Source organism: Drosophila teissieri, chromosome 3R (assembly GCF_016746235.2).
Source record: "Drosophila teissieri strain GT53w chromosome 3R, Prin_Dtei_1.1, whole genome shotgun sequence".
NCBI classification, from domain to species: Eukaryota; Metazoa; Arthropoda; class Insecta; order Diptera; family Drosophilidae; genus Drosophila; species Drosophila teissieri.
In genome coordinates, this window is record NC_053032.1 from 17,897,241 (window position 1) to 17,923,999 (window position 26,759).

At 45.3% G+C, this 26,759-nt stretch overlaps 7 protein-coding genes across 12 annotated transcripts in view; 3 read left to right on the top strand and 4 right to left on the bottom strand.

Moving 5' to 3' along the window:
- Positions 1-88: 88 nt before the first annotated feature.
- On the bottom strand, positions 89-4,720 carry LOC122619070 (nuclear pore complex protein DDB_G0274915). Of its 2 annotated transcripts, none has more exons than XM_043795774.1 (4): positions 4,442-4,720; positions 4,208-4,372; positions 3,673-4,090; positions 89-3,609 (listed from the first exon to the last, which is right to left on the bottom strand). In XM_043795774.1, the coding sequence occupies exons 1-4, from the start codon at positions 4,513-4,515 to the stop codon at positions 364-366; spliced, it is 3,903 nt and encodes a 1,300-aa protein (XP_043651709.1). In that variant the 5' UTR covers positions 4,516-4,720; the 3' UTR covers positions 89-363. The 2 variants fall into 2 exon arrangements, with proteins under 2 accessions (XP_043651709.1, XP_043651708.1); XM_043795773.1 differs by having other exon boundaries at positions 4,208-4,375.
- Positions 4,721-5,009: 289 nt separating this feature from the next.
- Positions 5,010-6,656, bottom strand: LOC122619394 (transcription factor Ouib). Its single transcript, XM_043796304.1, has 4 exons — positions 6,419-6,656; positions 5,408-6,354; positions 5,236-5,346; positions 5,010-5,179 (listed from the first exon to the last, which is right to left on the bottom strand). Exons 1-4 carry the CDS (start codon positions 6,533-6,535, stop codon positions 5,065-5,067), a joined length of 1,290 nt encoding a protein of 429 aa, XP_043652239.1. The 5' UTR covers positions 6,536-6,656; the 3' UTR covers positions 5,010-5,064.
- Positions 6,657-6,866: 210 nt separating this feature from the next.
- Positions 6,867-8,567, top strand: LOC122619396 (transcription factor Ouib). Of its 2 annotated transcripts, none has more exons than XM_043796305.1 (4): positions 6,867-7,054; positions 7,115-7,533; positions 7,593-7,838; positions 7,911-8,567. In XM_043796305.1, the coding sequence occupies exons 1-4, from the start codon at positions 6,944-6,946 to the stop codon at positions 8,035-8,037; spliced, it is 903 nt and encodes a 300-aa protein (XP_043652240.1). In that variant the 5' UTR covers positions 6,867-6,943; the 3' UTR covers positions 8,038-8,567. The 2 variants fall into 2 exon arrangements, with proteins under 2 accessions (XP_043652240.1, XP_043652241.1); XM_043796306.1 differs by having other exon boundaries at positions 7,593-7,779.
- A 149-nt stretch (positions 8,568-8,716) lies between these two features.
- LOC122619397 (transcription factor Ouib) lies at positions 8,717-10,350 on the bottom strand. The gene is made up of 6 exons (XM_043796307.1): positions 10,147-10,350; positions 9,962-10,087; positions 9,388-9,896; positions 9,188-9,322; positions 9,018-9,128; positions 8,717-8,958 (listed from the first exon to the last, which is right to left on the bottom strand). The coding sequence occupies exons 1-6, from the start codon at positions 10,279-10,281 to the stop codon at positions 8,829-8,831; spliced, it is 1,146 nt and encodes a 381-aa protein (XP_043652242.1). The 5' UTR covers positions 10,282-10,350; the 3' UTR covers positions 8,717-8,828.
- A 273-nt stretch (positions 10,351-10,623) lies between these two features.
- Positions 10,624-11,991, top strand: LOC122621240 (zinc finger protein 180). Of its 3 annotated transcripts, none has more exons than XM_043799047.1 (4): positions 10,624-10,797; positions 10,854-11,503; positions 11,564-11,698; positions 11,769-11,991. In XM_043799047.1, exons 1-4 carry the CDS (start codon positions 10,675-10,677, stop codon positions 11,986-11,988), a joined length of 1,128 nt encoding a protein of 375 aa, XP_043654982.1. In that variant the 5' UTR covers positions 10,624-10,674; the 3' UTR covers positions 11,989-11,991. The 3 variants fall into 3 exon arrangements, with proteins under 3 accessions (XP_043654982.1, XP_043654983.1, XP_043654984.1); XM_043799048.1 differs by having other exon boundaries at positions 11,564-11,714; positions 11,769-11,926; XM_043799049.1 differs by lacking the exon at positions 11,769-11,991 and adding an exon at positions 11,750-11,768.
- A 58-nt stretch (positions 11,992-12,049) lies between these two features.
- Positions 12,050-13,583, bottom strand: LOC122621149 (transcription factor Ouib). Its single transcript, XM_043798905.1, has 4 exons — positions 13,361-13,583; positions 12,554-13,302; positions 12,243-12,488; positions 12,050-12,185 (listed from the first exon to the last, which is right to left on the bottom strand). The coding sequence occupies exons 1-4, from the start codon at positions 13,493-13,495 to the stop codon at positions 12,062-12,064; spliced, it is 1,254 nt and encodes a 417-aa protein (XP_043654840.1). The 5' UTR covers positions 13,496-13,583; the 3' UTR covers positions 12,050-12,061.
- A 324-nt stretch (positions 13,584-13,907) lies between these two features.
- The window catches only part of LOC122619068 (microtubule-associated protein Jupiter), a 30,121-nt gene continuing 17,269 nt past the window's right edge, over positions 13,908-26,759 (top strand). Inside the window, exon 1 of one of the 2 annotated variants that reach the window (XM_043795767.1) lies at positions 13,908-14,121. In XM_043795767.1, coding sequence (XP_043651702.1) covers positions 14,078-14,121 — 44 coding nt within the window. In that variant the 5' untranslated portion in view covers positions 13,908-14,077. The remainder of the gene's footprint in view (positions 14,122-26,759) is intronic. The other variant, XM_043795769.1, reaches the window with a different exon arrangement.

The window sequence follows — 26,759 nt, forward strand, 5'->3', positions numbered from 1 at the left end:
TGCGTTTCTTTTTTAGTTCACCAGCACGATTCGATTGACTGAAATGGGGGAAATGTTCCAAATTGAATTCAAACACTTTTGGCGTTCATACGTTAAATCTTTATATTTGTTTCCATTTTATTTGCTTTTTTACGTTCCTTATAATAGTATTAAATTATTATTTATCTAACCTTTAGTGACAATCCAAAGAGAAGTCTGTCAATTTAATTTCACAGAACAAACCAGAGTCGATTTAGATTTTATATATTATATATTACAAACCGTACTGCCAACTACTCTTTTTTAACCATTTACTGTTCGGTAAAAAATAATAATTTAACTAGCAACACAAAAATGACCTACGAATCAACTTCTGAAGTGTACTTATTTCTGCAGCCGCCTAGTGGCCTTACGCATGGGCCGACTTTCTGGCGAGGGGGCAAACATGTTTCCGGCATTCGCCTGCTGAGCTGGACTGGCGCCGCCGAAGCTGAAGCCCCCTGCAGGATTGCTTACTGGCGGAGCAGGCGCTGGACTTCCGAAGACATTCGGGGCTGGAGTGCCGCCGGCGCCACCAAAGCTGAAGGGCTTTGCGGTGTTTAAGCCCTGATTACTGGGCGGCGAGGCGATGCCGCCAGCAGATGCGCCACCAAACGAGAAGGGAGCATTGCCGGCTGTGGCGCTGGGGGTGCTCTTAGCGCCACCAAATGAGAAGACTCCTGGCTTCGGTTGGTTCTGGGTAGCAGACACTGCATTGGCAAACAGGTTGCCGCCCAAGGGCGCTGCGCTGGGGGCCGAAGCCGGAGTGCTACCTCCAAATGCAAAGGGCTTATTCTGATTAGTTGAGGGAGCTGTTGGTGCAGCAGCTGCCGGAGCACCGAATCCGCCGAAGCTAGGTGCTGGGGTAGGAGCTGCCGACTGTGTGGTTGGGTTGTTGCTGGAGAAGCTAAAATTAGGTTTCACCACTCCGGTGTTGGGGCTTCCAAACATATTGTTGCTAGCAGAGTCCTCCTTCTTGGTGGCCGTGGCGAAGGAGAAGCCACCAGCTGCTGATCCTGCTGCTCCTGGTGCTGCCTGGGTGGCGGTGTTTCCTCCAAAGTTGAAGCTTGGCTTGTTGGCGTTGGCGGGGCTGCCAAACAAATTTGTTCCTGTTGGCTCCGTGGTATTTTTGGCCGCAACGGCGGCAAACGAGAATCCTCCTGAAGCTGTAGAAGCTGCCGGTGCAGGAGGCTGCGCGGTCCCACCACCAAATGTAAAAGGTTTGGCGGCTGCCACTGCAGGTGTCGAAGACTGTTGCGTTGATCCACTTCCAAACATGGGTGTTGTCGGCTTCTGAGCTGTGCTAAATCCAAAGGCGCTGTTTGTTGGCGTTGCTGTGGCAGATGTCACCGATGTTGTTACGCTGCCAAAGGCAGGTGGAGCCGGCTTGTCCGTGCCACCAAAGCTAAATAGCCCACTAGGCTTGGCTACCGAGTTGTTGTCAGCTCCGCCAAATGCAAACATTGATTTGTTATCCTTATTTCCACTGTTTCCTGCGTTGGCTGCCGCTCCTCCAAAGGCAAAGGGCGTACTTGGGGTTGCACTTTGTCCGAAAAGGTTATTCTGGCTTGCTGGAGCTGGTTCCGCTGCCTTTGAAGTGGCCGTCCCTCCAAATGTAAAGAGATTTGTGCCCGACGATCCTGCACCAGCCGCGGTTGTTGTGGCTGGGAACCCAAATGGCTTGGGAAGCTCGGCGGCGGTTGTTGCTGCCACATTAGCTGGTGGCTTCACTGCGTTTCCAAATCCGTTGTCCGAATTGCCGAAGATACCAGGCTTAGTTGTCTCGGATTTGTTGGTCACGGGTGACATAAAACCTCCACCTAGGGGTTTCGATAGGCTTCCAAATACCGGTGTCGGTGCAGCAGTAGCTGGTTGAGTGGTGCTACCCCCAAAACTGAATACAGGCGGCTTGGCCACAGCTGCATCGCTTCCGTTGGTTGTCGGAGTTCCTGAGCTTAGATTTCCCGATTGTCCAAACGAAAACATGGGTTTGACCGCCGTGGTCGGTGCTCCAAATGATGGCAACGTTGCTGTTGTGGTTGCCTTGCTGGTGGCGACGCCTAACACTGCTGAATTCGGCTGGCCGAAACTGAGCGATGCAGTTGTAGTGGGAGCAACAGTAGCCGTTGTTTTGGGTGCCACTCCGAAAGTAGTTGTAGATGTGACCGGTGTCCCAGCGTTAGTTGTACTTGCCAGAGTCGTTGCTGGGGTGTCTATTTTGAATCCAGAAAGACCGCCTACTGAGGGCCCATTGGCAGGCGCTTGTCCAAACGAGAATATGGGCTTTGGGGTGGTGTCATTAGTAACAGTGGTAGTAGTGCTACTAGTGGTATTGGTCGCATTTCCAAATGAGAATGATGGAGCTGCTGTGGATTTCGGTGTGCCAAAACTGATCAGTGGTTGAGCTGATGTTGCTGGAGTGACGGGTTTGGTTGGTAGCTCAAACTTGGCTGGGATATTTGCTTGTGCTGCCGGTACTTTGTCGGTGGGTTTTGGTGGCGTTTGTTCCGTTGTAGCGGGCGGCGCAGGCTGACCAAGTACAAGTTTGGGCACTGAGCTAGTGGTATTTGTGTTTGGCACATCTGCTGGCTTTATAACCTGGTTACTTAGTATTACCGGCTTGCTGGGCGCAGAAGTTGATGTGGTTGCGGTGGAAGTTACAGTCGTTGTGGATGTGGTTACAGAAGGAGCTATGATCGGTTTGATGGGCGTAGGAAGAGTAAGAGGCGCTGGCGATGGCGTTTGCTTGGGCGCTGGGGCATCTAGTTCGTCCGGCTCTCCCTGGTACAGTTCGCCCTTCAATCCACTCAGCATAATTGCTAGTTTGGTCTTGTGAGTGCGTTCTACGCTAGGGTTCTTAACGCCCAGCATTGAATTCTGCTGCTTGGGCTTTACAAACTGAATGCCCGCATATTCGCCAGCGTCTACTTCCGGGCTACTCAGATCCGGTCGCGGCTGTTCTGCTTTAGTTTGAGACTGTCGCGCATTGAAGAGGGTAAGCTTTGGTTTTTCCGTCACCTGCGGAACTACCACTGAATGCTGCTGGTCTGTCTTTTGTATGGGAGGTGCCGAAATGGCTCGAGAAGCCGGGACTGCCGCCACTGCCGGAGAGGGCATGCTCAATGCCTTGCTAACAGTTTCTGCATCAACTTTACGTTGAATTTTGGCCACATTTTCGGGCGAGTTCTCAGGTGAGCTTCCTCCACTGACTAGTGTGTCGTTTTTGCTGTGCTGGAACCTTTCCCGCATGTCCAACAGCTTCCTCTTGTTGCTGTGACGCCAACTGGAACTCAGCGAGGAAGCGATGTCGTTGCTGTAGCTACAGTTGGGCCGTTTGGCCACCTGCTCCGGAGATTGTGTGGGAGAGACGTTTCCATTCGAGTGCATATGTTGCAATGCAGGAGGAGCAGCCGACACAGATGTCGAATGATGCCTGAGGGGAACCGATACTGTCAGCTCTCGTTGTCTTTTAAAGGACTGATTCTGCTGTTGCTGCAAATGATGTAGTTGCTGTTGATGACGGTGATGGTCCACAAAGTCCACACTTCGCTGGCAACTCCTTTTTGTAAAGTCATGAGGCTGCTGCGTATCCTGAAAACAAGCGAAGCCTAAGCCGGTGTCCTTTTCACAGGATGCTTGATGGCTTATACTTACTCCCGTATTAATGCGCTTCCGGGAGATCTCCTTAAGCTCCTCCAGCACGCTTCTTGTTGGCTCGCTCTCATGCTGTGGATGAGGTGGGTGTAAGATTGGTCGATTCTCCCTTGAAAGCTGCTCCTGTTCGCTGGTCTTTTGCACTACTCCGGCCAAGGAGTTGGAGCGCAACAAGCTTGGCAGCGTGTTGCCAGAATAAAAACTACGCTCTGGTGGTGCAATCTGCGTTATCGAAAGCGTTGGCGCCCTTGACTTGTATGGCAACGGGGAAGCGGGCGCTCTGCGCGGCTGCGTCAGTGGGTTGTACAGATTGCTGGCGGACATGCTGCGCTGCAGACTACTGCGTCCTCCCAAGCTGCTCTCATGGTAGGCCACGACTCGGGATGCCAGTCCGCTGCTATGCACATCGGCAAAAGTTCTGTAAGGTAAGGCCATTTGAATAAATTACATGAAGCATAGGGGAAATATATATAGTAATGCGAACTATCGTCACATGGTGAAATGGCACACAAGGACATGAAGTCGTTTGGATTACCTGGGATCCACCTGGCTGAGGTTCAGTTTCTGTCGCGAAATGGCGCTGGGCGATGTGGCAGTGCGGTTCATCAACGACCTCTCCGGAGTGCGTGTGCCATTGAGCGAGATATTCGACCCCCTGGGACTCAGTCCCCTCAGGAAACTACTGGCCGTCGGACGATTACTTCTAAACAAAGAAAAACAAATTTGATTAGTACCCGCTTCGAATCCAGTTGAACAGGTGGTGTCTCACATCAGCGACGCCTCAATCCGCGTGGAATCCGCCATGGGTGACATGCTGCTCAAGTTAAAGCGACGACGCTCCATGCTGCCGAAGGTCAACAACCGGTTTTCTCACAGTGCAGTCGGGCGAAGGGGAACACTTTTGGCGGGTGGATCAAGCTTTGTCGTTAAGGATCGTATGCAATCCTCTGATCTTGACAACCACTTTGTATTTTAGTTCTATTAACTCTAAAGAGAAATGCAATGTGAAATTCATACGAAATGTTAGCTGTGTGACCGTTGCTGAAGCGCCAAAATATACCAAAATTTAATAGCCCTCTGAAAAAAAAATCATTTTTTTTCATGATTAATTTAAAACAATATTTTATACTTTCCCCGTCAAATTTATTTAAAAATTTCAGACAGACGTACAAACAAGACTAAAGAACTCTTATTTTCGCTAAAAATTAATATTTCAACATGTCAGCGTTGCCACCTCGGAAACTTATCGGCAGGGCTGCAATGGTACGCGTGTCGATAATTTGAACGGGATAATAAAATGTTATCGCAAATTAAATGTTGGCACATGTATAAAAATATTCGTTTAGATCTTATATTTAATACTTCTTTTTTAATAAAACACTATACATCAGTTTATAATTGTTGTTGTTCCGCAGCCATGGTTCTCGCTTTAGCAGTGTGAAACTTGGACCGCAGATGGGCCTTTAAGTGAGTGTTGCGCTGGAAGGATTGATTGCAGATGGTGCAGCTGTAAATGATATTATATTGGTTTTTGGAATACTAATGAGAAATTAAATTACTCACGTAAAGGCCCGCACTCCGGAGTGAATTAGTTCGTGCCGTTTTCGTCCGGAAGCTGACTTAAAACATTTGTCGCATTGATGACAGCTGTAGGGTTTGGCATTGGTATGAATCCTAGAAAGAAATATATTTTGCTTGAGCTCTAAGATCTAGGATATAAGAAACCTTTACTTACCTCTCGTGGATAAGGCGAGTGTTACTATTGTGGAATGACTTGTTGCAAAACCGGCAGGCGTAGGGCTTCTCGCCTTGGTGAATGATCCGGTGGTGCAGCGTCATCAGATGGTCGGTGTAGAAACGTTTGCCGCACTGCTGGCAGACAAAGTTCTTCTTGCCCGTGTGCCGCAACATGTGCAGCTTAAAGTTGCTCTGGTCGGTGAAGTGCCGGCCACACTGTTCGCAGACACAGTCGCGTTTACGCTGCAGCCGCTTCCGCTCTATGATCTGCTCCTCGGTCATGTTCTTCCACGTAACGTACTGTTTCTTCCGCTTGGGTTTCATGGTCGCTGCCTCCGTTGAGCCACTGTTTGCTGTGAACCGACCTTCCACACTCTTTAACTCGGGCAGAGGTGAGTTTGGGTTCGATGATATTTCGTCTTCATTCGCAGTTTCAGTGCAATAGGCACCGTTTTGGGCCACCATGAAGTCCTTGTTGTCCGAGTTACTGTCGTCGTTGTAAATACTCTCAAATTCCTTCTGTACACTTGAGATTAGGGATTCGGCATCTTGAGAAACCTCTTCGGCTACTTCCAACTGAACTGCATCCATATCTTGAAGCGCATCAGCATCTTCAATAGAATCAATATATTGATCCTCATCCAGATCTTGATGCGCATCAATATCACGATCCGCATCCTCATCTGGGGATTCCTCAAAGTATTCATCGACTTCCCCGAATGGATCGTTCAGCTCATCCACCGGCAAAGCCAGTTCCTCCGCATCATGTTCCTCCTTTATTTGTAGACAGTCTTCATCATCCGGTTCCTTCCCTTCGGGAGATCTATGCTGCTGGACGAGTTGCTCCTGCGTTTGGATGCACCGCTCCCGGAACACAATCGCTTGGTTCAAGTCCAGCGTACAGCAGGCGCATATGCAGCTGGGCAGCTCTGGATCGTTGTAGAGCTGCAATCACAGAATAAGTTACACAATACACACAGAAGGAAAACTATTTTCCATTCGCAATTACCATTGTGCCAGTTACAAGATTTATGTTTTGCAGCATCTTCTCGTTCTCCATGTGAAAGAGATTCTTGGGCATTTTGTTGTAGATGACGCTTCCACAGGTGCGGCATTGAAGCGTCATTATGTTAGTTGAAAATAAACCAAAGTTTACCCGAACTTCAGCTTAGTTCAAATATAAACAATCAATTGTTTTGTAAACGCATCCACTCTATATATATATGTGATGCAACAGCTGATTTTGTTATCGATAAAATCGATAAGTGCGGCAATACCGTGGTGTCACTTAAATGGTTCAAAAAGTGCAATAAAGGTTTGTAAATCTTAGAAATGAGATTAGAAAATGTATTTTTACTTTGATTACTTCAGTTTTTAAAGAATACGGTTTTGATCCCTGTGCAAAAACTTTGAACAGCGCTTATGTCTGCAAAATTTAGAGTGACCATGCAAATAGCTCAACGACAAATTTCGCAAAAGCTGCAAGAGTAGTAAACAATAAACAAATCTTTAAAAACAACAACTAAGAGCCGAGATGCGAATTCTAAACTGCCGCATTTGCTCTAGACTAGATGCTCCAATTGACCTCTTTGATCCGGAAAACGGTCATCTAGTTCGTCAAATTCACTCCATTACTGGAGTCGAGGTAGTATGTCTAAATATATTATCCAATCAAGGCACCTAATTTGCTATTTATATTTGCCAGCTAAACTGTATGAACGAGATATCCGGCCAAATGTGCAAGGGGTGCCTAGGCGATCTGCAGACTGCCATTAAGTTCCGCCAGCGCTGCATCATAGCCGAGAAACAGAATATTGAAAGGATTGGGATTGAGTGCGTAAGCAAGGATTGCCCCAAAGACCCAATAATATATGAGCACATTGATGATAAACAAATTGAGAGCGAATTGGACGAGTCCAATCTAGGTCCTGAAGTCGAAGATCTTCCAAAGCGAACTACTGAAAAGCTCTCAGCACCAGTTAGTTGGAACTATCAGATGCCAATTGGAGGAGATTCTGGTCCATATGCATGCGAAGATTGCGGAAAGACTATCAACAACAAGGCGAACTTTCAGGAGCATTTGCTCAGGCACACGGGAATCAAGAATTTCCACTGTGATTTTTGGTATTTATCTTTCATAACCTATGGGCTAGCATACCTAAGATACCATTTTTTCTCCTTAGGGATTGCGAAAAGAGTTTTGCCACCCGAAAGGAGCTGACCAGTCATATGCGTACCCACACGGGCGAGCAGCCATTCGTGTGCGTCTACTGTCCACGTCGGTTCTCCTCCTCAAGCGCCAGGCAGGAGCACCATCGTCGCCATCGGAACGATCGCCGCTACGAGTGTGACATGTGCGAGAAGAGTTTTGTGAGTTCCGGATGTCTCAGCAAGCACAAGATGACCCATGTGGACACACGAAAGCACTAGTGGGCATTTCGATTTATGCCAACTTCACACACTGTTTATATTACACCTTTTCACACACCTTGATTTTACAGCTGCTACGTTTGTCAGAAGCACTTCCAACGGATCTCCCATTTGATGACCCACTTGTCTACCAGTATTCATAAGCAAAGAGCAGAGGAGGCAGCGGCAACTCAGGAAGCTTGCCACCTAACTACCTAGCTACATTAGCTGCCTATCTAGTCATTATACTAATTAGCTATAGGAAAGAAACTTAAAAGTTCAGCGTCCTTTTGTTCGACAAAATGATAACAAAGTTAAACGAACATTTAACTACAGGGTATTCCCTGAAATCAATTTTATGCCAGTATTTAGCGTTTCTGACATTTATAGCAGAAAACATTTTGTTCAAATTCTTGTTTCCTTAAGAAATAGAAGAACAGCCGAATCCAGCCCGCCTTGCAAAGGCTCTTAGCTTTTGTTATGAAACGTTACAAGTTCTAAACACATTTACTTGTCTTATAAAAAGACGATATATTAGTCCTGTGCCATTCGAATTTTATGTCAAGTTTAAGCTTCCAAAAATCGTAACCATGTCTTCGACAAAGCACAAAGGAAATAAACATTAACAACGCACACACGTCTAGTGGCCATAATGATCTTAAAAATACCAAATAAACGCACAAAAGTAAATATGTGTATGTAATTAAAAAGTATTACCAAAATCATCGAAACTAATAAGTGTACTTCGAATCGCAAAAAAGAAAATATAATCATATGATTTACATATATTGAATTTTGAAGCGATGTAAAAATACTATTGTCAATTGCAAAAATTAATAAAAATATTTATGTGTTCTCAAACAAGTTGTTTAACAAAATAGTAATATTACAAATTTGATAATGTCACACATCCGGTCGGACCATTTGTACTCTTTTTATTTTACAATATACATATATTTTAATTTAAATTAAAGAATTATCTACCAAAAATTGTATTGCATGAGTTGAGACTAATAGATCTCTGAGTGCCGCATCGGTTCGTTATTCTGGTGGTTCCTTACAGTCTGTTGGTGGGTCATCGTGCCGATATGCTGCTCCAACTGGTGCTTGCGGGAAAAGGTCTTATTGCACGGTCGACAACTGAAAAATGAATAGAATTTTGGGTTATCCATGATTAAAACAGTTCAGGAAGCACCTACAGAAAAGGCTTCTCGCCCGTGTGGGTGAGCATGTGGTTTTTTAGCACGTTGGAGTAGGAGAAGGCCTTGCCGCAGGTGGAGCAAGTAAAAGGTCGCTCGTTTGTGTGGGTTCTACAAAAGGAACTCGTTCAGTTAATATGAAGATTTTTTTTGAAGAATTAAGGCATCACCTTTCATGCCGAATATTGGAGCTGCGATCTGCAAACGAGCGGTTGCAGTATTTACACATGAACGGTTTCTCGCCCGTGTGCACTCGGATATGGCGATTTAGCTCGGATGGACCCGCAAAGGTTTTACCGCATATTCTGTAAGAGAATAGGGTTCACATATTGTAATAGAAATGCTCTTTATGAACACTTTAGATACTCACTCGCATTCAAATGGTTTTTCGGCCATATGACGACGCATATGAATGTTGAGAGCAGCTCGCTTGGAGTAGATATTACCGCAGATCTCGCACATAATGTTTGTGGAGGACTCCTCGGGAGAGGATTTGCAGCTAGATTGAACTGGCGCTCGCTCCTCGCTAAAACTGCGTGAGTGTCTGGAGCTAGCACCACGGGGACGGCCACGTCCTCGTCTAGTCATCCGTGTCTTTCGCACCTTAGTTTTGCGGCAGCGTTCGCTGGGCTGGTAATCGCTATCGGTGCTATTCGGCACCAGCAGGTCATTCTCGTCCAGGTCGTCCACCACAGTACTGATCTCGTAGGCCTGAGTCGTTTCCGCAACCCCATCATCCAGGCGCTCCTCCATTATGTTATCCATTTCGATGTCTTCCTCGACACCATCGATGAAGTCGTTGGCTGATTCGTAGATGTACTCGATGTGGTCCGCCACTATGTGAGGAACCTCGTCCGTTGGCTCCGACTTCATCTCGGCCTGTCATGGTTCCAGATCAAGTTGTATAATTATACATATGTAGCTCAACTCAGCTCTATACATACCTTGACTACATTGGTGGCAAATGTTCGCTCGCTCTCCTGGCAAAGCTCCCGGAACTTGTGGGCACTGGTCAGCCGCTCTACGCAGTTGAAGCACAGCATGCTCGGGATGTTCTGCAGTGGCACCAGCTGGAAACACAGAGTGCGATAAGTCGCTGGGCTTGAATTACAGGTGCATCCACATGTACCTTAATGCTGCCCACTTCCTCAATCTTGCGCACCAGCTCCCGGCACTGGGCGTCGCTGTCATCGAACAGGGGCGCCATCGCCTCCGAGTTGATGTCCTCTGTCAAACAGATCCTGCACAACATGTACTCGGGCATGATTTTCCACGTCCTGGCCGTCCGTATGCTTGCAATTCTGAAATAAACAAGCGTCTTGGAACTTTTCCCAGGGTTGTCATACACCTAAAACGATAAGTGGCTATCGACCTTGCTATCGGCATATCGATTGATTGCCAACAATTTAATCTTAATAATAATTACCTATTTTTCTTTAATAAAAGTAACAGGTCAAGCCTATTAAATATTTATTTATAACTATTAATCAAACAAATAAAATAAAAATATAATTTTAGAAAAATTAAAAAATTCGGAATGATAGTTGAAAATATAGTTTCTTATTTCGCGTGCTTGACAACCCTATTACTTTCAATGCAATGCTCTGGTATTTGAATCGGTATTTGACGCAAAAGAGGAGTTCCTGAAGATCTAACGATGGAAATCAGCATAAAGTGGAGCATGTGCCGCACTTGCCGCAAAAAAGGATCGCAGTCCACGCTGCAGTCGCTCTTTGAGTCCGATGCCCACAAGCTGCTGATCTCCTATGCCGGCACAGCTGTGAGTACTCCTTTTCTGTTTGGCTTCCAGTTAACCAATTACAAATGCTCTCCTAGGTGGAACCGGATGATGGACTGCCGGATCAGATTTGCGCAGACTGCTTGGAGAGACTGGAGGAGGTGGACAGATTCCTCAGCGAGTGCAAGCAATCCGACGAGCACCTAAGATCCCTCGTTCGCCAAACTCTGTCCTCTGCAGCGGCATTTCAGACGCTGGAGGACAAGGACACGTCTGGACAGAAAAAACGTACCAGGAAGCAGAACATTTCAGGGAGAGTCATCGATGAGAATCCCATTATCTTTAAGACTGAAGAGGATTTATTGGAAACCGCCAAGCACGAAGAGTTCCCACCTGTAAATAAACATCCAAGCGATTTCGTGTTTGTTTTGAACGTGAATCCGGAAAACGAGAAAAACACACATCAGGAAGACTATACCATCTGTGACTTGGATTTGGACAGGGAGAGCACCGGTCACAATGACTCGGAAACATATTCGCAAGAAGGCAGCGCTGCTACGGACGGGGTTCAGGAGACTAGTGAGGACTACGAAAAATTGGAGCCAACTGCCGAATACGAGATAGATCTAGGAGTGGCTTGCGAGCCGGACAAGTACAGATGCAAGATCTGCAGCAACACATACCCCTATGTATCTCAGCTAAATGCGCACATGCAGATGCACCGCAAGGAAAAGGGCCACGAGTGTGAGTAAGTATCCGTGGTATATCTTTTGATAATAATGATACACATAGAAAATGTTTGATGCAGGGTTTGCCAAAAGACATTCAGAGCCGCCTGCAACCTGAAAACACATATGCGAACCCACACGGGGGAGAAACCTTACAAATGTTCCTTCTGTTCGCGCCATTTTGCCGACAGCAGCACTCATCGAAAGCACCAACGGTATGCTGTACATCAAGTATTTAAATTCTCTACTGCATTTGAGTTCTAAAGTTGATTTTCATCATTTTAGTTTGCACACGAATGAAAGACCCTACGCTTGTAACATTTGTGGAAAAACATTCTCCCTGTCCACCTCTCGTAAGGCTCATTACGTCCTACATACGTCCGAAAAGCCTCACAAGTGTCTCATCTGCAAAAAGGATTTCCGATTAAAGCACCAACTCGTGGCGCACGAGAAGTCCCATGCGCATCTTCTGGTAGCTAAAGAGTACAGCGACGTGGTGGAATAGCTAATAAACACAACTGGTAATTTATGAAAAAAAGAGGCTTTATAATACTTATTTCTAAAATTATTATACTAAACTAGCTCTCTAGCATTTCCGCCGAGCTGGGAATGTTTTGCTCAATTTTGTTTCGGTGGGTGAGTGTTTGTAGGTGAGCTTTCAGCTGGTGCAGCAGGGTGAATGACTTGCAGCAAACGTCGCAGCTGAAAGGTTTAAATTATTAGTTATAAAATTTTCTGGAGAGGATTGTTGTCCTTTACTTGTAATTCTTCTCGCCGGAGTGCGAAAGGATGTGATTCTTGAGGATAGCTGTGTGCGTGAAAGTTTTCCCGCACTCCTGGCAAGCATAAGGACGCGTATTGGTGTGTACTCGTTCATGGCGGACCCGTTCGCTGCGATCGTAGAAGTGACGGTCGCAGTACATACATTTGTAAGGACGGTCGCCCGTATGACGACGGATGTGTGCTCGCAATTCCCCCATTTGTCGAAAAGATTTTGTGCAGATTCTGAAAAGCAATCCAATTTTTGTATAATTGCTTGACACATTTTGGTTCTCGTATCTATAACTTACTCGCATTGGTGGGGCTTGTATTCCGTGTGGGTCATCATGTGGGCAGTGAAAACCGATTTCTTGTAATAGACGTTTCCACACAGGTTGCACATAAACTTGTCCCCGTCCTTGCTCTTAGAATTGCTGCCTTTTTCCTTGGAGTTGATTTCCTTGCGTTTGAATTTGAGTTCACCATCCGGTTTCCGGGGCCTTCCTGGCTTCCGTTTGTCCATCTTGCAGCTTGGATGTGGTGAAGGAGCGCTTGGCAGGAGAAGTTCCTCGTCCTCGTACTCAACCTCATAATACTCATCGTTTGCACTCGATAGTTCTTCGGCAAACTCACTCTTGTCAACAAGTTCTTCCATTTCTGGATCTTCAACGTAGGAGTCCATGTGGGGAATCAACATCTGCTCAGGGCTGTCTGTAATAGGGTCATCGTCCTCCTCAATCGATTCGTTTATGATGTATCCATTATAATCGAGAATTTCCTGGGACTGCTCCTCCAGCTGTTCATCCTCCTCCTCTATTGCGGGGATCTCGTCCTGGTCCTGGTTCTCTGAGCCTAGTTTCAACTGTAGGTTCTCATACAGGTACTCGATATACTCGGCATCGCTTGCCTGGGCCAGAGAGTCTGGTCTTTCCGATTCCGAAGAACTTGTTTCCCAGTAGACTTGCGAGTTCAAGCACATTTGGCGAAAGTTGTACCACATGTGGACGAATTCGCAGCAGCTGCTACAGGCCTTTTCGGGCAACTGTGGGGATTGCCGAACCTAGGGGAATTGGGGCACTGAAATGTGATATATAACCCATCTATTGAGATTCACTCACCTTAATCCTACAGCACAGCTCAAACTTTTCTCTAAGGTCACTTTCGTCTTCACCCTCGAACAGGGAGCTCATTTGGCCATCTTCGAAATCGCCCAAGCAGATCCTGCATTTCAGAATCCCGGGCAAGCTGGACATCCTGGCCAGCGGTTGTTTGCAAAGCAGCTGGAAATCGAGGCTCTTCCAATTTAATCAGTTGTAAACAACAATTTCGGACCTGCGCTGTGTGACCGCATTCGCTGGTAAAAAAAATACCAACAAGCCTAGCACACACACGTATTTTAAATTCATTTCATTTGGAAGTTACCTTTTATTATAATCATATTTTAATATGTTTATTAATTTTTTATAAACAAATTACAATATTTTGAATTAGGTCCACGAGTAAGGTGTGTATTTAAAATATCAATAACAGTAAAAGTCCAACTAACTATTAGCTATAAATAAGCTAGAAAATATTCTAACCCCGGCGGGAAATCTGTAGCTCCGCCACTGCAGTTATGGTATTTTTTAGTTCCTTTCATTTTCGAGGCGACGGCGTGATTTAGCGGTTCGCTGGCAGCCACACTTAATTCGCCTTTCGAACTGAACGAACGTGCCGCGGCATCTGCAATTTCCCGTGCATTTCCACTTGCATTTTGTGTGTTTCACTTTGTTGCGTGTGTGCCAGTTCTCTATTTAATCGTTACCAAGCGTCCAATAAGCGACTAAAACAGCAAGATGATCTCCAACTTTGATTGCACCGATAATCAGGCCAGCAGCAAGTAAGTACTTAAAAATTAAAACCAGCAGTTGCCGGCATTTTTGAAAAATGTTCTACGCGTGTGTGTGTGGGTGTGCATGGTGGTATTGGTTGGGATTTGCAGATTTGCAAAAACAACACCGAGTGCCGTTCTTTGCTTCTTCCTTTTTTTTTTATCGTTCCGTTGGTTTTATTGTGTGCTTCCACTGTGAATTCTCTTCCTACTTCCGTTCCGAATTCCTTATTCTTTACCCCCTTGCCCATTAATCGCACAATGCGTGTATTGATCTTTTATTGGCTTAACCACCTACATATATAACTGTTCTTGGGATTATGATGATTCCTATTCGATTTCGGAACTCCATTTCCCGTCTGTTATGGACTCCTCAGAAAACGCCCTTAACAACCGATATTTGATATGTGTGCTGCCCCGTAGGCAACCCCCGCTGTCAATAGGACCTCACTTCAGCTGCAACCGGAAAAATGACCATTTTGAGTAGTTAGTACATGCACGGGCATTCTCGTGCGTGTGTGTGTTTGTGTGTGCTGCACAGTGGTGGTTCTAGTTAAGTGCACACTGCAATGTCAGCAAGTGTGCCAGTTTCCCTCCCCCACCCCATTATTATATGTACATACATATATAACATACATAGGTATATCTAGCGCATCAGTCGATGGACATCTCGAACCCTGACCCCGCACCGCACCCCTCTTCTATCGCCTCTATGACTGCAAGCGAGGTGGCGCTTGTTTTTGTGTTTTCCGTTCTCTGTGCCAGTTTTCAAATTGGTCATCACTCCACTACCACTGGGCCGACCATCAAAATAGCTGAAGTAGGCGAAAAACCGGGGAAAACTGTACAGGGCCCACTCAAAAGTGTGGATCAATAAAAGTTGGACCTCAGGATACTTTACTTATTGTTTGATTTATTGTATGTTTCCAATTTCTAGCCTAGTTTATTAAGAAAAGGAAGTTTTCAGTTCAATTGGAATTCCCTATTTATCTTTCTGCTAATTTCCCCTACATATATACAGAAATAGAAGCCATTATAAGCAATCTTATAGAGTGACTCTACCAGGCACTACGATTAGTACACTATAATCAGAACATTTGTTTATAAATAAATAAACTGAGCGCTTCAGTTTAGTAAAAGTACCAAAAGGTTAAGAAAATAATTGGTCTCTATTTGTAGGAGGGAACTTTTATGATTTCAAGCAACATAAAAATGCCATAAAAATTTTTAGATACTATTCCAGCTATTTTTAACTTGTTATAAAGTTATAAATCAATCTAATTTTAAACGACAAATTTCCATATAGAGATAGAATCCTTAGCTATTTATGGACACTGTCTCCTCCGCTCTTGACCTTTGCCAAATCTCCGGAATCCCCAAGTAAAGTAGCCAAGTTTGCAAGCACTGCTCCAAGTGGCCTCCTTGAGTCACTCGTAAATCTGCCGGCAGCTGTTTCGGTTCGCACTTATCATTATAATACGGGTAATTGCCGCGATAGATGAGTAATTGCAATTGGAATCGATGGCGTTCTCGATTCTTCGTGGCTCCCTGACAACAGTGGTGGCCAGTGATTAAGGGCACACTCCTGCCCACCGGACACCCAAATTGTTGTTTTCCCGGTAAAAAACCCGTGTCCACAATATATCACAATATGGTGGATACTTTCTGCCCCAATATCGTCACGTGCCACACTGGGTGCTTAACTATATTTAACTATAGTCACGCGATCTGCTAGTATGCCTGTATGCCTGTGTATCTGGCCAAGAGCCACTGCAGCGAAGTTTGAGGCTGAGTGGCAAGTGCATTGAACTCGGGACACATTGCATGTTCGCCGGCTGCCGCTGTTGTTGTTTGACTCGCCATAAAACTAAATGTCGATTTTGATTGCCTAGCCGCGACTAGTTCGGCCAGCAGTGGGTTTGGGCCTATGATTGGCTCAGGATTGGGCGCAGCCCTAGAATGAGTCAATGGGTCTAATTCCCGGCAGAACCTCCAGAGAAAGCTGCACAGCCACAGCCACAGCCAGGGAATGCAGCCAGCCAGCCTAGTCAGCCTAGCCAGCCTAGCCGCACCCAAAATGCAGACAGACGGGCCCACATTAATCCGACATAGGAATAGTGCTAGATCTACACTAACAAAATTTCTTAGGTCAAGAGGCTCTGACAAAACGGTGGCCAAAGGCTAAAAAGACTAAAAACTAACCATAAAAACTAGCAGGTCATAAATAACAGCAGCTTAAATTTGCATAATAGTTTATACAATTTAGAAGCCCTATAAATATATACACAATTGGATGGTTGGAAAAACAAATTTGAGTGTAGTGCCAGAGGAGGAGTTTTAGAGTTTAGTCACTGACGCATTCAACCCACGATAAGCAACCCCGACAGAGGCCATAGTAGGACATATCTGTCATGTTTTCCGTCCTCTGTCCTCCGTCCTCGGTATCTGTCACTGTTCCAAATGCATTTGGCTCTTGATGTTGGTCAGGGTGGGCCTGGCAGATAAATGGTTTTTTGTGTAAATTAGGGAAGCCCTAGCCCGTCACGTTTCCTGTAGAATAGGGAGATCTTCATTATTCAGCCGTGAGTCATGCCCAAAAGGCAACCCAATTCAAAGATGGATGATTAATGTAGGGGGTAACATGAAAACTAGAACTTATGCACTTACTAACTGGCTCTTTGTTGTTTCTCCTCTCTTTGCAGGTAAGTCCATGTTTACGTCACTGCGATGTCCTTATTTGGCTGTAGTTCCAGTACATAAACCAAAACCCAGTGGTTTGGCTGCCGTAGATGCCAATCTCAAGGCTGTCTGCGGGGCCAATGCTAAACGCTCCAATAAGCAGACAGCTGGGTTTCTTTGTGGCGTCTATCTGCGCCAAGGAAGTCGAGTCATTGAGTGACAATTTCGGCAACATTTCCGCTATAATTGGGCACACAACGCCAGACACTCGAGCTCACTTTCGGCAATTGTTGTTAAGTAATAACGCGTATCTCTCTCTCTGTCTCTGCCCCGCGGTTTGGCTTGGACCATTGGCCGCCTTATAAGGCCGGCCGTTTGGATTACCCGTTTTGCATAGCTATCTGCATCAGCTTGCCATTTGCAGAACGATCTGTTTGCGTCGTATCTGCCTTCTGGCGTTTGTTGTACATGGGCGATTACCATTATGGTTAGCTCTACGCCCTCTGCTTGTCTATACAGAGGCGGCCATAAAAATAGTAGAGCAGTTACAACTGTTCAATGGTAAAAGTGGTTTACTTATACTTTATGGGATGATTAACGAGAAGCCTCAAATGACATTTGTTGGAAACTGTTTTCGTAATAGTAAAGATTGCTTGGCAATATCTGATTTCAGTTCAAGCCATTAAAATAGGCTTGTTAATAGCGAAACTGGAAGAATGGTATTCCATATATAATTTACGCCTCGTTATTAATACCTTGTTAAATGTATTCCCATTTCTCTTCCATGCTTTCAACAATGTTGCTTACCATTTACAAGCGAAGAAATCTTCCGTGTGTGAAATTAAGAACCTGGATAATCAAGTTTAATTAGCTGCTCTATTATGCCGACCGCAAGTGTATATGGATCGGCCTCCCCAACTCCCTTTGGTTATGAATTTATTGCCGAACCGCTGTCTCGGATCCAGAGATCCAAGACGCGGATCCCTGACTCAGCAGCGCCGCTGATGGAAAACCTTTCAGCCAATTTTCTCTCCGGCCTCGCTCTTTGTTGCAATTTGCAGTTTCGCCAGCTGGCTCGACTCGGGTTAAATGAATTGCTCCCACACAGAGCCTCGGATCCGATGTATTTATAAGTTGTGCATATTTGCATTGTGGGCCGTGCTCCTCGCCCGTATCCACCATAATCGGCAGGCTTCACACGTTCCATGGCGATTTCTTTGTGAGACTCGAACAGGGTGTGTTATTCCTTTGTTGCAGCCAGACGATTCCCTCGTCTGCCCTGACTGCCTGCCTGCCTGCCTGCCTGCCTGGCTGTGAATCACTGATGAGTGTGTGTCGCCTGCTCCTGGGCTGCTCAATTATGCGATTAACCCGCTACCACCTGCATGCCGATGCCGCTGCCACTGCCGTTGACGCTGATGTCAAGGCACAAACTCAAAACACAAAACTGCCCTCGTCGGCTGACTTTTGGACCTTGAAATCAGACAGACGCCGTCGTCGCCACCCCCAATTGCGAAAATGTGGAAATCCCCCAAGGATTAAAAACGAGGCAATCGACGCAAGGATTTGCAAGGGTTGCTCCGATGCCGCTGCATATGGAAGTGCACTGGCTGGCTGGCTGGGTGAAGGCCTCCGGCGGATCTGGAGCAGGAGCTGAGTGGGATTCGTGAAAGTGAATTTGCTACTCCACTTTCGGCCTGCAGGGGTTTTCCTGCCACTGCAACCACCACCAGTTATGGAGACCTCACTGAGGGTTGGTTTCCAGCATTGCAATTCCCCGGGATTATGCACAAATTAAATCAATTTCGGAGTTAGCATGTTCCGTGGTTAATGAAGGTGGGGCACAACAACTCTTCAGACAGGCGGGAGTTAAGGATATTATTCTAGAACTTTCTCTGGAAAGAATGAAGAACATTAAGTTACACTCATTGGTTTTAATCAGCACTCTTATATATTCAAAGATTCTTTTGTCTCTGGAAACTTCTCGGGGAACTGACACACCCCAGACGAATTTTTATTCGCTGATTTCTGCAGATCTTCTGACAGTGAATTAATTTACGCTTAATTGGTCGGTCCATAATGCCCATAACTCAGGCCCAGTTGCATAGAGATCATTTTAAAGATCTTTCGCCAATAACAAACTGGAAATGCGAAATGCGATCCACTGAGTCAATGACCACAATCTGGGTTATTCCATGCAAATTGTTTTTTGTTCCGACAACGCCCATCGCGGAGCGATCTTCTTCGGCTGGCGATAAGTTCAAGTTGACTTCTTTAACCAGTTCACAGCACAATTCACAATTCATATCAGAGACAGTGATACATCCTTCGAGGGACATTTTGTATATTCCATATGGAAATATAACTGTGTACAACTTTACAAAAGCTGTGCGTCTCATTCGCTTGGCTCTTGGCATGATTTATTTTGACATGCAATGAATTGAAACTCTGTCTCAGCATCCAATTAATTCTCATTTAGCGATCACCCACTGTCTTGGTAGTGCATACTCGTATATGGTTTATAAATGTTTGCCCCATATTATTTAAATGCTGAGATATAGCGTGTGTAGTGCGCGTTCGTTTCTGGGGCTCTCGCTTTTGTGCCAGATCATTGGCACAGCTGCTGTTTAGATAGCGATACTTGCAGCGGACGGTGGACAGGGGGCAGCGAGGCAAGTTTAAGCCAAGTCCATTGACTGTAGATGATGATTATGAGGATGACAAGAGAAGTTTGTGTTTCTGCGTCTTGCCCCCAAAGTTCGTTCACTCTTGACACTCTGACTGAAATGGAGAAGCCGGGATTCGCATGCAAACAGTGAGTGGAGTGGAGTGGTGTGTAGTGGAGTGCAGTGGCATAGAGGACGGAATGCATACATTCGTATATGCACATATATGTACACACAACATCCGATGGCCTCTGACAGCTCATCCTCCCCGCCATTTGCGATTTGTGCCGCGTCATTTGTGCCAAGTGGTCCCCGAGATGATCGAGCACCATCCAAGGAGCTGCGTTGGCTTCCTCAAATCGCTGCCAAGGGATCCCAGCTCAGCGCTTAGCGATCAGCAGTTCGCAGTTAGGTCGCCCGTCTTTCGATTCGAGAACTGATCTGCAAACAGGTTCCAAGAGTCCAGCCCATCGACGCTTTCTTCCGTTCCGCTAAATTCCATTGTCGCTCTTTTGGAGAATCGCCCGAGAACCGGCTGTGGCAGGTGCCCCACTTCGGCTGCGCTCTCCCCCTTATCGGAACTTAATTCCTGGAATTAGTTTCCAAGACCGCGCTGATTGAAAAACATAAACAATCGAGAAATGCGGGCGATTGTGGGACAAATTCATCAAGGGGTACATCGATTTATGATGGGTTTATCAGGCCTAAGCCCGAAATCCGAATTGTTTGTTCGGGAACCCCTATGTGGGATGGTGATTTGAAAACTCTGTTTGGGTTTCCTTGATTATTATTGCCGTCTCGCCCATGAATCCCGGCGGATGTAAACAAAGCAAGTCGATAGCAGCCGGTCAAGATAACAGATGAATGTGAGGCTGCCTAAGTACACACAAATCGGCATTTATTGGCGCAGCATGCAGGCAGCCAGGGGTTAAGGGTCAAATTAGGGGCAGTACTTCGAGATAAGACATTAAGCAGTAAGAAGAAATTAGGGTCCCTTAGTAATTCCTTATCAACATTTAGCCAACTGAGTGCTTGAATATGCGGCAACATTTCAGTGGCGCCCTCTGTGTGGCAATTCCTGCAACGCAGATCTGGCAACTCTACGTCTAGTGCATAGAGAACGCGCTAGGTGGCGCCTTGAAGCCACTCTATGTCAAATGCATGTAAAATGTAAAAGTAAAAACTGAATATTTGACAAATTTTATAAATTTGTTAATCGCACTTAAAGATTTTTAACAGAAATAACTAACTTGGGAAGCCTTTTCTCATTGTAAATTAAAAATAATTAATGGAAGTATTAAATATAACTTTAGGTAGACTTAAGAGGATAGCAAACTCAAACTTCTTTTGAATTACAGACCAACGAAACCACGTATTTGGGTTTTCATATTTTTTTTTTATTTATTCTTAAATGTGGAAATGGCATTGCAATTTATGTGCAATTGGGGAATATCGATGTCAGTTTGGTGCCGTGATCTATTGATAAGTGCGTTAGGAGCTGGTGCCGCGGTGCGAGATTGATTGATTGATTGATGAGTGGAAATGATTGACTGCTTGGCGAATTGAATTTGCATTTTGCACATTTCGTTGGCCAAAAAGGTATGTTTGTCCCGGTTGCAAGATGGGGAATCCACCAGAGATGATCGATTGAGCCTGATATGCAGTTGATGCACTGCGAGAAATAACTAATAACGGCCTCACATCACCCTGGTATCAGCAAAAAAAGAAATAATTATTAATTATATACGATCAGCTGCAGAGAACATAAAACAGTTTTCAAAATAACTTTCTAGTGCAGTCCAATTGAATTTGGTTTATGGACCGACTTTCGGTATACCATCGTTTTGATAGCTCCACAAAATTTATTACGAATCCGCCATAGAGTGTCGAATTATTACGTGCCGCATTAGTTGCGATTGTTGCAATATATTTTCTACGATCTACCATTTCCCCGCTAACTTAAGTCATTTGTCTAATATATTTTTTTTTTTTTTTTTTTTGGTGGGGAGACTGGGGGAAGTCGGCGCACAGTTCGTGCCACAATTGCACTTTTGTTGCTGTTGCAGTTGCTGTGGCTGCGGCATTATCTGCACACTGAAATCGGCGTAAATAATTACCATCGTTTGAGCGCAGTCTGCCAGCGAAAACGATTCGCATCTGAGACGGAGCTGCAGAACGAAAGATGTAGTGGAAAATAAAGGAGTTGCGAATGAACGGGAATTCCTAATTTAATAGTAATCATAATGAATGGAATGCATTTGAGCCAGCAGCTCCCAGTCGTAGATTCTGGGCCATCTTTGGGAGATGGAGAGAATGGAGCAGAGATCAGATCACTGCCTCCTCACCGAGTTTACTCCATATACACATATATTTTTCATCTGGTCCGTTGGCATGCCAAAGATGAGGCGCGAGATGAGATGGGGATTGGGACTATGATTGTGATTCGGATTTAGATTCTGACTCTGGCTGTGGCACTGCAGCTCAGCTGCATGCCACACATCGCCAAACGATCTAAACTGATCCGGGATCGCAGTTGAGTTGAATGGAGTAGAGTGGAGCAATGGGGCAATGCGTAGTGAGAACCAGTTGCGTGGAGCATTTCATCTAACATTTGATTTAGTTTCCAGGAATTTCAATTAGCTGGGAAATGGGCAACGCATTCAGCCAGACTTCTTCGGCTTGCGGATTATCTAAGATCTGCTCTAAGCTGGAAAAGAATTTCCATCGCGACGCCGACGACGACGACGACGACAGCTGCATTTTCCTCTTCGCTGCACGTACCACTGAATGTGAAAAGTGCTGACACACACGCGCTCCATTCAACCGCCCATTTCTCCACGGGCTATCATCTCCCCCAACCCGGTTTTAGTGGATTTTAAACTGTGTTAACGCTCTGGTCGGAAATATTAGTCAGCGGAGCGGCCGGCAAACGTGAGTTTCCCAGAATTAGCCATAAATTCGTTGACATTGCTTGGGGCCTGCGACTTGGCTGCGAGTTAATTACACACGGGTACTCGAAGATTTGTTGGAAGGTAAATGGCAAGCGGTGTCTATACATACATATATGTATATGTATATATCCCACGCTTCCTTCTCGATCTGAAAGACTATATAGAAGGTGGCAGGGAAAGTCGGTAGCCTTGACTAGTAAGCCAGGGTGTTCTTAGACCTTAGGGATTCTTTGTGGGTCACCAGAAGTCGTGACTCGGCAATTAGCAGTTATTTAAAGGCATCCTTTCTTTAAAGGAAAATACTTCGTTGGTGGTTAAACCATATGCAAAGTTCAGTCGTAGTTTAAAGTTGTAGGAACTCGCTATTTCACAATTGCCCTAATAAAAACGTTGATGAATATTTATTTATTCTCCGCGCGTTCTTTTCTTATTTTGACCATAACTTATTTTGCATAGCTAGCACATTTTTAAACACTACGCAAAATGGCTGGCAGTGCGGAAAGTATACAGATTTATCTAACAATTAATTGAGAAAAATCACGTTCATATTTTTATCAATGCCATAATAGTTGTTGAACTTCTCCCACACTTTCAAATTTAGACTGCGTGATAAAACAAAGAAACAGCATTTGGTACAGGGCATCATTTAGTCGGGAGCAACGCTGAAGCGTTCTTAGTGGTTTTAATTAAGCAGACAGTGGAACAAATTCAAACTCGACGTGCCTTTCACTCGCTCAATAAACAAATAATAATTCAGCGGCCGCTCCTCGCCGACTTACCCCCCGTTTCGCTGGCTGGCTTTATGTGCAAACTTTTCACTCCACATCCAACTGGTGCGGGGAGAAATTGTGGCTCGGTAACCGAGACCGACCGATCCGAAGTCGAAGTCGCAGTCGAAGCCGATCGAAGAGCCCCCAAATTGATCCCCAATTTCGGCGCTAGCCACTCGACTTTGGCCTAATGGCTAGGCAAACACCACCCAGCCCGTTGAGCCGATCTCCCGGCCCAGTCGAATCCCAATACCAATCCCAAACCCAATCCGATCCGCTCCGTTCCGAGCTGGAGTTTGGAGTGCGCCGAATCACGCACTGCACTTGACCATTATCCGCTTCCCAGCGCTGGGGGTTGAGTGGGGGAACAGCACAGCACCTTGAATGCACCTGAGACATGCGATCGTCAGATGGGGTTCGAAATAACTGCGGGTCCATTGCCACCGCCGGCATTGTTGCATTTGAATAGCACCGCAGATGGGGGGAGTCTTGTAACTGCTGCTGCTGCTGCATTTGCCGCATTTGCTGCTGCAATTATTCAACTCGCAGGGAACGCAGCCGACGAACATGTGTGTTCATATCTCAAAAATTCCCATTCAAAATTGCAGCTTTAATAGATTTTCAGCCACTAAAAATAACTGGCAATTTGAAGTTATAGTAACTTGAATCGTAGTTGAATAATGTATAGCCACAAGCATCATTTAAGATTTATAATCATTTTCTATATACGGGCTGTTGATGTGTTGACGACTTTTAAGTGCATATTTACAATTTCTTTATGTTTAGATTCCGACAAGATTGCTTACTATAAAACTGCCATTTATTGCGGCATCAATTCCCAAGTTTACAGAGTTATAAACACGCATAATTGCAAATGTGAAATAAGTTCGAAATCGATGTAATAGAAATTGTAAGCCCCTTTTTGGCCGTGTGCGGAGGTCTTTCAACCCACGCCAATCCACGGAATTGGTTCGCTCATAGAAATGTAGCCCCGCAAAGTCATCAACGGCTGGCAATTGTTTTAATTTCACTTTAATTTATCGCCGAGAACGCCCAATTTAAAGTTTATGCCAACTAATTGAAAGCGTTTTTGGGACCTGGCCCACGGCCTACGAACTACAGACTATAAACCTTGCCTCCTACTCCGCATTTACTATATTTCCCAGCACCATATGTGAGTTGCAAGTGCCGCGAAAAGTTTTGTGCATTTTCTTTGGGAGGGGCGGGGAAAATGTCAAGGCAAATGCGGTAATGCAGGTGCATGTGAAGGGGCGTGGCGGCGAAGAAAACTTACCTTAACCGATTAAGATAATTCTCGGAAAGTTTCCAGGCGATCGATAGGCAAAGGCATTTCCTTTCGAGCAAATGCAAGTTTGAAAGTTTACTCTACTCGTATGTTCCAAGGGGTTGGGCAAATGCTCTGGGGTTGCAGAACGCTCCGTTCCAAGTGGTCTGCTGCCCATCTCGAGCCCATTAAAGACGCCTCGGGAGCAGCTCTCTAGCTTCCTTATGGCTACGCGAGTCTGGCCAGATCAAGTGCCAGACATTTTATTGCCCAGACGCAGCATGAACTGGCGTATAAATGAATGTATATAGGAGCTATATGCAGACAGCCGTGGACTCATCGGGAAATGTTGCATATTGGCGGAGCTGTCCCACAAATTTAGCAAGATTTCCTGCTCCATGCGCTCACTTCAACATGATTTTTCTTTTCCACAAACAAAAGTTTTCAATTGGACCGCACGCATTTTCCAAATGGGCAGATTTTGGTTGGCTCTAAAATTAGTTACTTCATGCACTTTACTTCACATATGGAGGATTTTTTATCCAAGCCAAGCCAATTCTTTTACCCCTCGACATTTTTCAAAGTGTATCAGCGAAAAGTTTCACTAGAAGAAACGAAGCCGAAAAGAGTTGAAAAGTTAAGAGTCAAAAGAAATTAAAGCCTTAATTTAACGCCAGCTTTGCTTAGCTTTTTGTGCTGCTCTGGTAATTGTTACCTTAGTACCTTTAATAGCTGAGTGTTTGCGAGTGCGTATACCCACAATGCACTCGAGGAAGTTGCGCTATTGTTTTGGCCATCATTAAAACACAATTTGGTATCGGCGTTTGGGGCCAAACTCCAATTTAAGCCCCATATGCGGGCCTTGTTGGATCTTTTCCCCCATTTCGTTTGGACCTACGAAAGGCATTTAAAAGCGAAAAGCGAAAGTGTTTGCCATACGAGTATCCATTGCATTCGTTCTACAGAGTTTGGTTTTGGGGTTTTCGGGGGCCTAACGGGCGCCAGTGGAGATGGAGATTGATTAAAAGATTTACCTTCGCCGACGATGATGCATTTCCCTTGATAATTTCCCCGATTCGGCGATTTGCAGCTGCTGGCCCCTGAGGCCGCTGCTAATGCCTTAATAATATGATAAACTGGCCCAGCCAAAAAAGAGATTAATTTTCAAGACATTTCCCAGCAGCAGCAGCAGCAGTCGAAGCATCGGGAAAGCCAAGCCGGCAAGTGAGTTGTTAGCCCGAACTAAACGTGGCATGTGGCAAGGGGAATTTTGAATGTTGAACGCTGGATGGGGCATGGTGCATGGGGCATGGCCAAGTTTCCAGAGCACCAACGATCCAGGGAGCACGGATGGCGTAGCCTAGCCTACTGGTAACCGCTCACCTTTCTGACCGAAAGTCGCTTTTTGATGGCTTTCAGCTCACCGTGTGTTTGACTTCCTCTACTGCTTTCCCGTCTCAACTACTCCATTTATTCGTTTATTTTTTGTGTTTGCTGCTGGTTTCGGTTGTTTGCAGTGCACGTTTTCCTAATTGCTCCACTTAATCTCCGCTTTTAAGACTTTTTGGTGGTCAGTCAATGGCCCGCAGAGAAAACTAAATACTATTCATATGTGAAAATCTACGTAGGGGCAGTGCTCCTTTGTTTCTTTCTGTTCGCCAGTTGGCCATTCGGTTGAAGAGATAAGTTTAAGTGAAAGATGAAAGAAATCTGTTTGCACTGAGTGATTTCATGGGTCGTCGAGCGTCGCACTAAGCAAACCTAATCTAACTGATAGGTATTTATAGCTCGAAATGCATTTATTGACTCTTTGCTCATTAAGAAGAGTTTATTTTTACCCCCTGGGTTTTATAACAATAGCTTTCGCTTGCCACAACATCGGCCTGATGTCCTGACCAAATCCATTCACATGTGCCTTGGGTGCTCACTCACCTTCTCACGATCGTTAAAGGCTCTGAATAATTGCACCTGTAACTCCAGTAGCGTTGTGCTCAGCTCAAAAATAAAAATAAAAAAATAAGCTTGAGCAATAAAAGTGAGTGTGAGTGTAAAGTTTTTAATTAACGAAAGCTGGCCATAAATATGGCTTGGAAAATGCATTTCCGAATGTCACAGATACATGCCACTTACATATTTCCATATGTTGGACACGTACGTATGGATTATCCATCATGGTAATTATGCAGGGCTTCGGCAGCCGGAAATTTCACTTTGTGCAGTGAAATTATTTATTGGCTTAAATATTCGCAGTATGTGCCGATGAAATGAAGAAATGCCTGCGTCGCCTTGCCAGAGG